At 34.6% G+C, this 13,760-nt stretch overlaps 1 protein-coding gene across 2 annotated transcripts in view; it reads right to left on the bottom strand.

The window, feature by feature from the left end:
* The window catches only part of LOC106877344 (uncharacterized), a 37,303-nt gene that overhangs the window by 8,219 nt on the left and 15,324 nt on the right, over positions 1-13,760 (bottom strand). For both annotated transcript variants that reach the window (XM_014926224.3, XM_014926225.3), the window contains exons 3-8: positions 6,932-7,142; positions 5,116-5,399; positions 3,606-3,755; positions 1,827-2,164; positions 947-1,217; positions 149-334 (exon numbers count right to left, since the gene is read on the bottom strand). In XM_014926224.3, the coding sequence (XP_014781710.2) occupies positions 149-334; positions 947-1,217; positions 1,827-2,164; positions 3,606-3,755; positions 5,116-5,399; positions 6,932-7,142 (1,440 nt within the window). The remainder of the gene's footprint in view (positions 1-148; positions 335-946; positions 1,218-1,826; positions 2,165-3,605; positions 3,756-5,115; positions 5,400-6,931; positions 7,143-13,760) is intronic.

The raw sequence follows: 13,760 nt of genomic DNA, 5'->3' as shown, positions 1-13,760 counted from the left end.
CTTCAAGTGTTTCTGGACTACTTGGCCTTTTAACTTAGAGTTTTAGCGGCGTTGTATCATTATTGAATAACATATTTTTAACAGTAAAAAATTTAGAATTGGAACAGAGATACGCGAGATAGAAAGCCAAAATAGAGAGAATCCTTACCATTTCCAGTTCAATAATACTTAGTTCCTCTTGGAGAAGGAATGTCTTCTTCTTGATTGTCAGCATCAATTTGTCCTTGAGTTGATTAATTTCTTGATTTATTGGAGTATATTCAGAGATAGCATCGATAATCTTTGTGTTGTATAAGTTGGATACGACCGAATCAAAGTTCTGCATTTGTCTTGCCTGAAATATGAAGGAAATTAGTTTTACACAAGAAAAAGAAAAGGAAGAATATGAAAGACGGGGATAGAGGAGGAGGAGGAGGAGGAATACATCTGCTGGTGATGTTAATGATACTTTCCACACTTTCGTGCATGGATTTCCTCTAGTATTTAACGTGAACCTTCTTTTTCGTTTTTTTTTTCACCATCTCCTAGGAGAATGAGCAACGTTGTCCCTTGTCCTCCGGCAGGATTTCGATACAAGACATACAAAAGCTCAACTAGAGGCAAAGCATTTTGAATCGTTTCTACTAATTCCGTCTTTTCACCAAAACATACTTTCACACAGACTTGGCACTATATGCTGTTGATGTGTGTGTGTGTGTGTGTGTGTGTGTGTGTGTGTGTGTGTGTGTGTGTGTGTGTGTGTGTGCGCGCGCGCGTGTGCGTGCGTGTTTGTGTGGGCGTGTGTGTGTGTGTGCACGTATACATATGTTGTAAAACTTTACATTTCAAATGAGTGATAGAATCTTGAGAACTTGTTACTCATCATTTAAAGATAAAAAACGTGATCATTTCTTGTGTAAGCTTAAGAAAACATTAAGAATTAAGAATAAGAGACAAAATTGCTTACGAATTCCATTTCTGATTCAGTCAAATTAGTTATTTCAGCCCATATCATTTCGGACTGAAGGTATTCTGATAAATTCTCGTTCAACTCTGCCTCTTTATCATCGATATTCTTACGTAATTCCTGAAAGATCTCTTTAGAATTTGCCTCTAAAATATTCAATTTCCTCTCAGTTTCCCGAAACTTTTGTTTCAGCTGATATTCAGAGAAGTCAGCTCCACTGAATAACGTCTTGTAATGATGCAGACTCCTAGAAACCATGTAATTTAGCCACCTGTTTGAAAAAAAAAAGTCGTAGAGTGAAAATATTGTCTTTGATAAAGATGTAGAGCAACGAAATATTCGTTTTATATTTAAATATGTTTTTCCGTAAAATACTTTTTACGTAAAATAACGATAACGGAAATGAAGTGAATTATTTGAATATTAATTTTATATTTCTTTTCCTTGCGTATTCTTTGTCCAAGAATGAGTGACCTGTTTTGTGAAAAGTTAGATAATAGGTGGAAAGTTGCTTATCATGCATCCGAAAACAGGAACAATCAATACCAATAGGTGCGTCATTGCAGCTACAATCAATTATATTTTATTTATTTTTTATCTTCTTTAGCTTTTTGGCTTAGTAAGAAATGGAAGGGTACTGTGCGTGACCCTTTTAAAAGTTTCCAAGTATTGTATATTTAAACTCGTATATATAATTGAATAAAAGTTATAAAATAGATACTGCTGTTTTGCTACAGGGAATTTAACATCCATTATTCTAACACTCGTTTAATGACAAGCATCTTTAAAATAGTTAAGTTAATCCATATTATTTTGAATAATGTTGGTGTCAAGTTATATCAAAATATAATTTTAAATTGGAATAAGAATTATAGTCTACCTGTAGAATCGTTTTAAAATAATGAATGCGGTTTTCTCCATCATTTGCCTGATCCCTTTAATAAGTTCTGTGTAAGGTGTAGTAACAAAGCCGTTTTCTAACTGCCGCATCACAGATGTCGCTGACATGAACATAATTTCATTGTCATCTATGTTTGGAGAGCATTTCTTCAGTCGTTTTTCAACGTAATCCCGCACATGTATCTTGTCTTCATCAGACACTAAGTCCCAGCGATTAAAGACAAACAATGTTGTTGCCGTGTCGTACAAACACGTTTCTGCATGGTTTGATTTTGAGTAATTCTGTTTCTCAATTACAATTTTCATTAGTTTCAAAATCTGTTTGAAGAAAAGAATACGACAATAAAATATATATTTAATTTAATAGTTTAAAAAATATCTTATAATGAAGAATTATTGAAAAGGTTAGTGACCTGAAACTATAATCATAAGCTAACTTTAAAAGATTTATCTATCTGCCTGATACAACGAACAACATTTCAAAAGAAAAATGTCTTTCTTGTGCTTAATACTATAAAAACTGCCACGAGTTCTAAATGTTTGCCTTAAGGTAGCAGTAGAAAAATATGATGTTTTTAACTTAGTACAAAGGCCCTACATTTAGGTGATAGTAAATGGGAAGTATGATATTTTCTAAATAGCTTCAGCAATGTCAATAAATTATAGGACAAGTCTTCAATATGTAGTAACTGAAAGAAGAAGAAGAAGAAGAAGAAGAAGAAGAAGAAGAAGAAGAAGAAGAAGAAGAAGAAGAAGAAGAAGAAGAAGAAGAAGAAGAAGAAGAAGAAGAAGAAGAAGAAGAAGAAGAAGAAGAACAACAACAACAACAACAACAACAACAACAACAACAACAACAACAACAACAACAACAACAACAACAACAACAACAACAACAACAACAACAACAACAACAACAACAACAACAACAAGACTACAATATTCAATTTATATAAATTGCCATTAGGAGATATTTCGATACAATTTGTGAAGTACATGTTTTCGTGTTCAGTCCCGCTGCATGGTTCCTTGGGCAACTGTCTTCTGTTATAGCTCTCAGCTGACTAAAGATTTGCGAATGGTAGATGAAAATTGAAAGAAACCCGCTGTGTATGTATGTGTGTGTGCATGTGTGTCTGTGTTTGTGTTTGTCCTTAACACCGCTTGGCAACCGGTCTTAGTTTGTTTGCGTCTCCGTAAATTAGCGGTTCAGCAAAAAAATACGGACAGAATGAGTTTCAAACATAAGCACTGGAGTCGATTTATTCGACTAAACCCTTCGAGAGAGTGCTCAAACATGGCCGTAATTTAATGACTCAAACAAGTAAAAAGCAAAAAAAAAAAAATAATAAAATTTCATATTCGAAACCCAAAGATATACAAAGCATCGAATAAGTCGTATCCGACTGATGGACAGCCCGCCACATTATTCTTATAAAGTAACTCACTGCTTTATATTATCAAAATGACCAACGTCGTTACGAGAGCTGCGTTAGTATTTAACCAGAACAATACTGCATTAAATTATAATGTAATACTACAGAATCCGACTGTGTTTAAAAAAGAAATTAGTATAGATAACTGAAAAATATCAAAGCTATCGATTATATATAGTTTGTTTGTTTTTTTTTCCTTTTAGATTACTCAGGATCACTAACACTTCGGTATATAAAATCCAGCAGACTTTTGACCCGGCACAAGTATAACCACAGGTTTTCTCACTGTTGTAATGAGTCTCCATAATTTAGTAAACCTTTCTTACCCTGTCTTCTTGGATTCCACCGGCTGCTCCATCGACTTTTACGACATATATAAACCCTTGAATCTGATGCTCTCGTATAAAATTCGTAAGAATTTCTTCCATTGCATCGTTTTCCCCAATTCCAGGAGTATCAACAAAAATCAAACCACACTGAAAAAAAGGTTAAGTGACAAGTGTATCAGAATTTATGCACACGAATCATATAAAAACATTAATAACTGCTACCTTATTTTATGCCTGAGTCAAGGCACATTTCCTTCGTACTTATATTTGTACAGACCAACGAGGGATCTTATACACCACCACTCGATCCGCTGCAATTATCAACTAAACCTTCCCTCATATTACGCCCGGCCAATTTTTTTAAAAGAAAAGGATGCGTTAAAATACGCACCCGATTAAAAATACACTTGACATTGGTTTGGTAGAATAGTGTTGACCAGCGGTCAAACAACAATACACAATTGCACATCTGTGAAAACTTACCTTTCCAGTGTGTTTGTGAAATAACTTAGATTTAATTTTTTTTATAAATTTAGAGAATAAATACACCATCTGTTTCAGAAAAGCATCTTAGCATTTCCTTGGTTTTCAATTACACAATTAATAACATTGTTTATATAAATCCTTACCATTTTAAAAATTGCTATGCCTTGTACTGAGAAGCAAATGTTTCTTTATTGAACTAAATACAAAAACTAATTTTTTGATACTGCCATTATGCAAACGTTCTCATCAAGTATTTTTCACATAAAGAATAGGGTTTGGATTAATGAAATTGTTCTAAAGCTACAACTATACTCGCACAAAACTTTTGTTCTTCGTTCTTCATGAACCTCATTTATATCCTTTTTCTCTTCTTTGTTGATCTTAAAGTTTTCTTAATTTGATCCAGTTCAGATGACATAAGATTCTAGTCCGCATTCAATTTCAAATAAAAGTATTACCCATTGATAATATTTGCACCTCTCCACTTTATTCCAACATTGACAGCCTTCACAAGAACTTTGAGTAGATATTTGACAATCTGGATATCACTAGATATTTCAGTAGATATTTGACAATTTGGATGTTTAGTAACATCAAAACTCAAACGCAACTTAGTCTTAGGAAAAAGAACAGCATACTCTAAACTCATTAACAGCTTTGAAAGTGAAAAATTCTAGGTCATTATTCATTCGCGAGAAACCTGTTCTATAAGATTGTTATATTCACAAAACATCAGATTTTAGCAGCAGTCGACAATCTCCAAACTCCAAATAAAGTTTAAATATATGCCGTTCTAAAATTTGAATAAATCTACATCTTCAGATGATTTATATTATAGACAGCATCTAGTATAAAATCACACACCTCCATCAAGAGCTATCACAATTTTTTCTAATATTTTTCAATAACTTTCATCCAATGCGCCCAATTTAGTTTTCTATTAAAATAGGGAACGTACCATTATGACACAAAATGCAAATCAAATTATGCTAATGTGTAAATTGAAGAGAAAATATCTTACATTTAAAATTTGACTGGGAAGTTGTAATTCAACAGATCTGATATCAGAACCTTTTTCACGGTCGGCTCGTTGAAACAAAGCGTCCTCTATTTTTGTTCGTGATTCTTCGTTGTCTTCAATATCAAATTCTTTCACTTGACCATTATTATATCTGACTTTCATATGTCTTTTTTCTCCGTACTTGATCATACAGATAGTGGATGTGCAACTAATTGCATGATGGGGTAACACCGAATCTCTTAATATAACATTTAACAGGGTACTTTTACCAGCTCCAGTTTCACCTGTCAGAAGCAAAGAGAAGCATGTAAAAAAATGAACAATAAAAAGCCATGCATATATTTATGTATGTGTGTGAACGTGTGTGTGTGTGTGTGTGTGTGTGTGTGTGCCTGTGCCTGTGCGCGCGCGCGTGCAAGTGTATAATGTCTCTCACTCTTTCTCTCTCTCTCTCTCTCCCTCTCTCTCTCTCTCTCTCCCTCTCTCTCTCTCTCTCTCTCTCTCTCTCTCGATATATATATATATATATATATGTATATACCCTGTAGAGAATGGTGTCAAGCAGGGTGACATCCTTGCCCCAACTCTCTTTTCTTTGTACTTTGCTGCTGCTCTTACTCATGTTTTTGCTAAGGTTAGCTCTCTGGGAATATATGTCAGATATCGATCTTCTGGCCGCCTCTTTAATCTTCGCCGATTTGCTGCCAATTCAAAGGTTCTCCAGTCTATTATTCGTGACCTCCTTTATGCAGATGACTGTGACTTAGTCACTCATACAGTGGATGACATGCAATACTCATGTATTGCATTTCTGCTTCTTGCAAGGCATTTGGACTCAGCATTAGCCTGGACAAGACTGTTGTAATGTTCCAGCCTGCACCAGGAAATCCATATGTGAAACCAGCTATCTTGGTTGAAGGAACAATTCTGAAGGTAGTAGACAAGTTTGTCTACCTGGGCAGCACGCTCAGCCGTTCTTGCTCCCTGGATGAGGAAATATCTTTCAGGTTGCAGAGGGCAACTAATTCCTTCCGGTCTCTTCAGTCTCGTGCCTCACCATATTAAACACTCAACTGAATCCTTGCCCCCCCTGCACGAAATCCTCGTTGACTTGTTTCTTATCTGTGTTATCTTTTCTCCCTGTCACTAACATGTATTGATGGTAATTCAATAATGATTTCTAACATTGGCGCATGACCAGGTGTTAGAGGGAAACAAATATTCCTTTAAGCCGACCTCAGTATATGACTGTAAATGATGGAAGTCTTAGTCAATCTCCACTGGAACAGAATCCAGAACATAAAGTAATGAGGCGATTACTGGATTGAGATCATGGACTTAATGGTCTCAATTCCAATTTAATTGTAACCCTTTAACTTCTTCCACTTATTCTTTATTCGTTTTTCGCGTTCTTATAAAGCTTAAAATAATGTATGTGCTTTCAAACGAATCAAGCTCGACTGTGGGCTATTCCAACAAAAGGTGCAGTAACAGCATCATTGATGTAACCCTATTGAATTAAATATACATAAAGATTTAAAAACACATTTAACCTACATATTAGAGTTTCTATCTTTCATCTTTCTTTTGTGATAAGAGTTATCCCTCAACAGTTTATCAGTACCATTTCCTTCAATGGGGTGGGAAGTGAGAATTTTATTTTCTGTAATTTATTAGTCAATTGAAAAACGAATCTGAGTTTCAGACAGCAAGGCAGGAGAGCGTACCACCAACTAAGGCTTATCTAAGTGCTAAAGACGAAACTTTATAGTTGCATGAGATTTAGACAGTAAATAAAATCATAAATTGCACATACCTGTAAAAATAATGGTGCATTGAGTATCGTTTAATGCGTTCTGTGTTTCTTGGATGTTTTTGGCAGCATTTGCTATGATATCTTCGGAGGTAAGGTGATTTATCATACACGGGAAGGTAGTGTTCAATATATCAATATATTTCTTATAGAGTTTGCTTAACTTTTCCTTGTTTCTTTTGAATTCTGATTTGGCTGCGACAAGACTCTTCATCTGCAAAAGTTCAAATAATGTTATATACATAAAAAGTTCTTTCATATGCAATACATAAATACACATATACAATACATGAACTCATGTATACACACATACACGCTCACACGCATGCATATATATGCATATATATATATATATATATATATATATATATATATATATATATTCCATATACATATATATTACATATGTATATATATATTATATATATATATATATATTATATAAATCATATATATATATCGTATTATATATATAATATATATATATATATCATGTTACATATATATATTCCATATACATATATATTACATATATATATATATATATATATATTATATAAATCATATATATATATCGTATTATATATATAATATATATATATATCATGTTACATATATATATTCCATATACATATATATTACATATATATATATATATTATATATATATATATATATATATATATATATATATATATATATATATATATATATATATATATATATATATATATTATATATATATATATATATATTATATATATATATATATATATATATATATATATATATATATATATATATATATATATATATATTATATACATATATATTATATATATATATTACATATATATATTATATATATATATGTATATTATATATATATGTTATATATGTTATATATATTATATATATATATTATATATTATATTATCTATATATATATTATATATATATAATATATATTATATACATATTATATTTTATATATATTATATATATATTATATATATACATATATATTATATATATGAATATAATATATATGTAATTTTTTCCCCAGCAGACAGTTTTTAGTCGTCCCTCCCCTTACAGTCGTCCCTCCCCTTACAGTCGTCCCTCCCCTTACAGCCGTCACCTTAAACTGTTCGAGTTGAACATTAGCGAAATGCACTGCCCGCGAAAGACTTGCGAAAATAGCAGGTAATATCCAATAAATTCTATCTCTTATAACTACAGCTCTCAGACAAGATTAAGGCACGATTAATATTTGAAACCTCATGGTAGTTTTCATATCTCTTTACTTGTTTACTCTCTTAAAGGTTCCAACCATTACTGGTTTCAAATTTTGGTGTAAGGCCAGCAGTTTCACGTAAGTCGATTACATCGACCCCAGTACTCATCTGGTACTTATTTTATCGATTCCGAAAGGATGAAAGGTAAAGTCGACATCAGTGGAAATAAAACTCAGAACTTAAGGACGGATGAAATGCCGCTAAACATTTTGCCCGCTATGCTAATGATTCTGCCAGTTCGCCGCTTTCGGTTCCAGCTACTAATAATAATTCTTTCTACTATAGGCACAAAGTCTGAAATTTTGGAAAAGAGATCAAATTAATAACACGATCCCAGATTGTACTAGCTTGCTACTTTCCAGCTGTTATTCGTTTCTGCTATAGGCACTAGGCCTGAAATTTCGAGGAAACGGGTCAATGGATTACATCGACCCCAGTGCTCAACTGGTACTTACTTTATCGATGCCGAAAGAATGAAAGGCAAAGTTGACACCGGCAGAATTTAAACTGAAAACGTAAAGACGAACGAAATGCCGCTAAGCATTTTTCGCGGTGTAATAATGATTCTAGTAGCTTGCTGCCTTCCAGTTATTATTAACAGTATAAACGGGCCTACGCTCCGAGAATTATAAAGAGACCTTTAAACGAAACTAATTAGGAGAAGTTTTCAACGAAAGATTTATTCATAAAAATTAAGTAAAATGAAAAACATTGTAATATTTCAGAAATATTTCAACGCATTTTATCTTTTCTAATAGAAGAAAATAAATACGACACTCAGAAAACAATAACTTCATTGTCAACGTGATCTAGTGACACGTTATGTATTGTTCGAACTATAAGTAAACCAACAACATATTTTCACTTCTCAATCAACTCTTGACTGTGTCACATGTGCTGTCGTGTGTCTCAAAGTATTATCTGTATGTGTGTGTGGGTGTGACTATCTCAATATTGGAGTGTTTCTATTTAATTATTCCTTTTTGTGAGGAAATTGAGTAAGCGAAAAAGCGATAACAGTAATTGCCAAGTCATTTGTCTCTTCCATGAAGGATTGTTCTTTTATTCTTTTACTTCTTTAACCTTGTAGGACTAGTCTCAATACATGACTTAAATGTAGTATTTCAAATAAAGTAGTTTACTCGAGCACTCCGTTATTTTTACTGAACCGATAAGTTACTGTAACGTAAACAAACCAGCACCGATAATTCTTTATTAACGCTTTCGTTCGTTTTTCGAACTCGTCAAGACAAAATCAAAATCAAAATGGTAAATTAAGTACCAGTTGAATACTGGGGTAGATGTTATCGACTTACTCCCTCCCACCAAATTCCAGGCCTTGTGATTATAATAGAAAGGATTATTATTATTATTATTATTATTATTATTATTATTATTATTGTTGTTGTTGTTGTTGTTGTTGTTGTTATTATTATCATCATCATCATCATTATTAGTCATATACATTCAATAGATCAGACTGTTGGAAAAGAAAAGAATCCTAACATCAGGCTACAACAAGTAACCTTAGATGCCAAGAACCCTCCTAAGTATCCTAGCTGTCCCTAAATAACACTGTTTTCTACAGCTGTATTGAACTGGGTTTTATGCCTATTTTCTTTGTCCATCTTTTCAAATCTGTAGGGAAAGTTCCTAATGCCCCTATAACTACTGGGATACATTTTACCCACACTTTCCATAGTCTCTGTAATTCAATAGCTAGGTCCTGGTACTTTGCTATTTTTTTCTATACTTCTCATATTAATTTTTTCATCATTTAGGACTGTAAAGTCAATTATTTGGCACTTTCTATTCTCTTTATCTACTACTACCAAATCAGGCTGTCTAGCTTCTATTACTCTGTCAGTCTGAATGTTAAAATCCCACACAGCTTGCATTTTTTTATTATTATCATCATCATCATCATCATCATCATCATCATCATTTTGATCTTGTGGGACAGACATATCTGTTAACAGACAAGTTCCTCTGCTGTAGTCCTTGATCACAATGTCTGGTCGATCGGAGTCAACTTTTCTCTCTGTTTGTATTGGGAAGTTCCAAAAGATGGTGACACACTCGCCATTTACTACAGCCTCTGGATAGTGTCTGTACCACTTGTCATGGAATTTAATTTTGTAGTATTTACAAGCGTTCCAGTGGATCCACTGCCTTAATCCATCATGTCCTATGAGGTACTCCTTTTCAGTGAGGTCTAGGCAGCCAGAAACGACATGACCAATTGTCTCTGTAAATTTTCCGCAAATTCTGCACGAGGGGTCAGATCCATCTTTAAGGACGTTTGCATAGTAGTTTCTGGTAGGTAAGCTCTGATCTTGCGTTACAATAACAAAACCTTCTGTTTCCCTTTTCAGACCTGTCCCTTGTAGACATTGGTGTGTTAGATTTTGATCAATATCTAGCTTGGACAGGCGGTGAAGGTATTTTCCATGCAGGAGTTCGCATTTCTAGTTGTCTTCGATATTATTCATGCAAGCCTTGTTTGCATTTTATTTGATGTTTTTTTTTGCATCAGTGATAGGTTTGTCACTATTTGAATTTCGTTGGTCTTTCTGATTGTTAATTTCTAAATCATGAGAAGCAATGGTAGGTCTGTCAGTATTTGGGCATCTTTGGTCATTCTTATTGTTAACCTGTAGGCCAAGAGACATTTTAAATTTCTTACTAAGCTTCATGACCAAAGCTTGCTTGGAATCTTCATGCTTTAGTGCAGTTCGTAAAAACACGGCACTTATTGTATTAAAGTACGTTTCTATGTTTATTATTGCTGATTTGAAGGACTGTTCAAGCTGTATCAGGCCTCTTCCACCTATTTTTCTTGAGAGATAAATCCTGTCTACACCTGATTTTGGACGGTGCATTCGGTACCTTGTAAGGATTTTACAGATCTTTCCGTCCATATTCTGCATGTCAGTGAGACTCCGCTTAATGATACCGAAGCTACATGTGGTTACTGGTTTGGCCAAAGAATTGGTCGCATTAATTCTGTTAGCAGCATTTAATTCTGAGTTTAGGACCATTCTTACCTATAGGTAACATTCCTTGTGGATTTTCTCTTTCATTTTAGAGTACTGGATACCATCACTTTCATTGATTCCCAGACATTTGTATACTTCGGATTGGTCTGGGTTTCGAATAGCTGTGGTAGTATCAAGATCTATGTATTCTGCCTTTATGAACTATCCTGCCTTGAAAGTAGCCTTTGCACATTTATCAAATCCGAATTCCATACCTATATCAGAGCTGAATTCTTTGACAATATTCAGGAGCTCTTCTAATTCTTTCTCGTTTTTGGCAAACAGTTTTAGATCATCCATATAGAGCAGATGATTAATTTTCTGGTCAAAGATGTTATACCCTTTCTTAGTATTATTCAGTTGTGTGGATAATGGGAAGAGAGCGAACACTATTCTGAGAGTTTAGTTCAATTTTTAGGACCATTCTGACACGTCTATAATACTCTTTCCCGATCTTCACTTTCATTGATCCGTGTTGAATCCCTTTCCTTTCGTGCACCCCGAGATACTTATAAAACATTCTTGATCCAAGTCCTTGATTGATGTACCTTCAAGTTGAAGTTGGGTCGTGGAATTAGCTGTCAGTTTACCACGTTTGAATGGAGCTTTTGTACATTTGTCAAGACCAAATTCCATATTGATGTCATCGCTGAATTTTTTCACAGTTACTAGTAGCCCTTTCAGATCCTTGTCATCTTTTGCATATAACTTCAGATCATTGTTAACCCTAATCCTAACCCTAACCTTAAGACAGTGAGTTGACAGAATTGTTAGCACGCTAGACAAAGTGCTAAGCTGCATTTCGTCCGTCTTTACGTTCTGGGTTCAAATGCCGCCGGAGTCGATTTTGCCTTACACTCTTTCGAGGTCTATAAAAAAGTACCAACTGAATATTGGGCTCGTTAATATTTCCTAACCCAAGATGAGCGAGAGTCAAAGAGACAATCGATGCAGTGGAAAAAACCCTCCTTCCCTGTTCCAAAGAAGGCCAAGATCATTTTAACTGCGGGAGAGTCGATGGTCTGTTTTGCGGGATGAAAAAAAGGCATTGTGTTTACTGGCTATCTTTAAGAAGGGCACACCAACAATGAAGAGTATTTTGCCAACATATTGGGGCAGTTACGAAAGGCTAAGACCAAGCACCGAGGAAAACTGACGAAAGAGGTCTTGTGCTCCAGCGCAAAAGTTCTTGGGTTTAATGGCTATTGTGCGTTACTGTGGCATTGAACTGGTTGATCACACTCCCTATTCTTCTGATTTGGCCCCTGCCGACTCTCATCCTGTTCCCCAACGCAAAAAAAATACTTGATTCGGAACCAGTATTGCAGTAATGATGACGTTATATTTGCTGTTGACGACTTCTTGTCCAACAGGAGAAAAGATTCTTCACCAATGGGGTCCAAGCACCGCAACACTGATGACATATGTGTTCACCACAAGGGAGCACTATGTTGAAAAATAAACCTCATTTGGTCACATTCCATGAAAATATTTTGGTCAGCCTATGAACTTTTCAGCAGACCCTTGTATGCGTGTATGTTTGTGTGTGTGTGTGTGTGTGTGCGTGCGCGCGTATGTATGTGTGTGTGTGTGTATGTGTGTGTGTGTGTACGTACACACATACATACACACACATGGTAACATACATATTTGTTATTAGCGCCGGAAAAAGTATTAGTCCAAAACAGCAATCTGTATATTATACCCAAAGCAAATATATCATTGAAAGCTTTCTAAACTATGATAGTTGTCATCGGGAATACGTGTATAAGAGATCTTTTTCATGGCCGGTAAAGGGGAGTTGTGAGACGATGAAAGGTTCGGAAGGGAGAAGGACAACAGACATCAAGGCTGGTTGAGAAAATTCGCAGTTTTGTAGATGGAGAACGTTGTGTGTCTACGTATACAGTAAGCATGCAGTTTAGAGTTGGTGTGGTTTCTGTACTCAGAATTAATAATGGAAACACTTTAAAATTTCAAACAAATTAAAGCTGTTACTTTTCAGATATCATCAGAAAAAGGTAATTAAAATTCATTAAAAATCAAGCCTTTCAATAGTATTGAGATCAAAGGACTGCGGTGGCCAGATAAGATGTGCAACTTCGCTAGAATGTTCCTCGTGCCATTCAGTAACAGCTTCAACTGTTTGAATTGGTGCATTATCATCCTGAAAGATTGCGTTCCCTCCGGAAACAGTTCCACAACCATAGGATGAATTTGATCAGATAAAATGCTTAAATAGTCTTTACTATTAATTTGGCCATGAAGGAACACCATTGGGCCGACAGATTTCCAAGATATAGTCCCCCAGATCATCACAGATCGTCCTCCATGTTTAACAGTTAGAAGAAGGCAGTCGGGGTCAAATGCTTCTTTTGGCTGTCTCCACACGTATACTCGGTCAGTGGCCGGAAATAAGGTAAAGGATGACTAATCCGAGAAAATAACATTCTTCCACTACTCTAAGGACCAATCTGTAGTTTTTTACTCCACTCTA

This window comes from Octopus bimaculoides, chromosome 9 (genome assembly GCF_046866305.1).
Source record: "Octopus bimaculoides isolate indiv1 chromosome 9, ASM4686630v1, whole genome shotgun sequence".
In the NCBI taxonomy this organism is placed as follows: domain Eukaryota; kingdom Metazoa; phylum Mollusca; class Cephalopoda; order Octopoda; family Octopodidae; genus Octopus; species Octopus bimaculoides.
Note: the sequence above shows the minus strand (reverse complement) of the source record. Positions and strands in the feature narration are given on the sequence as shown.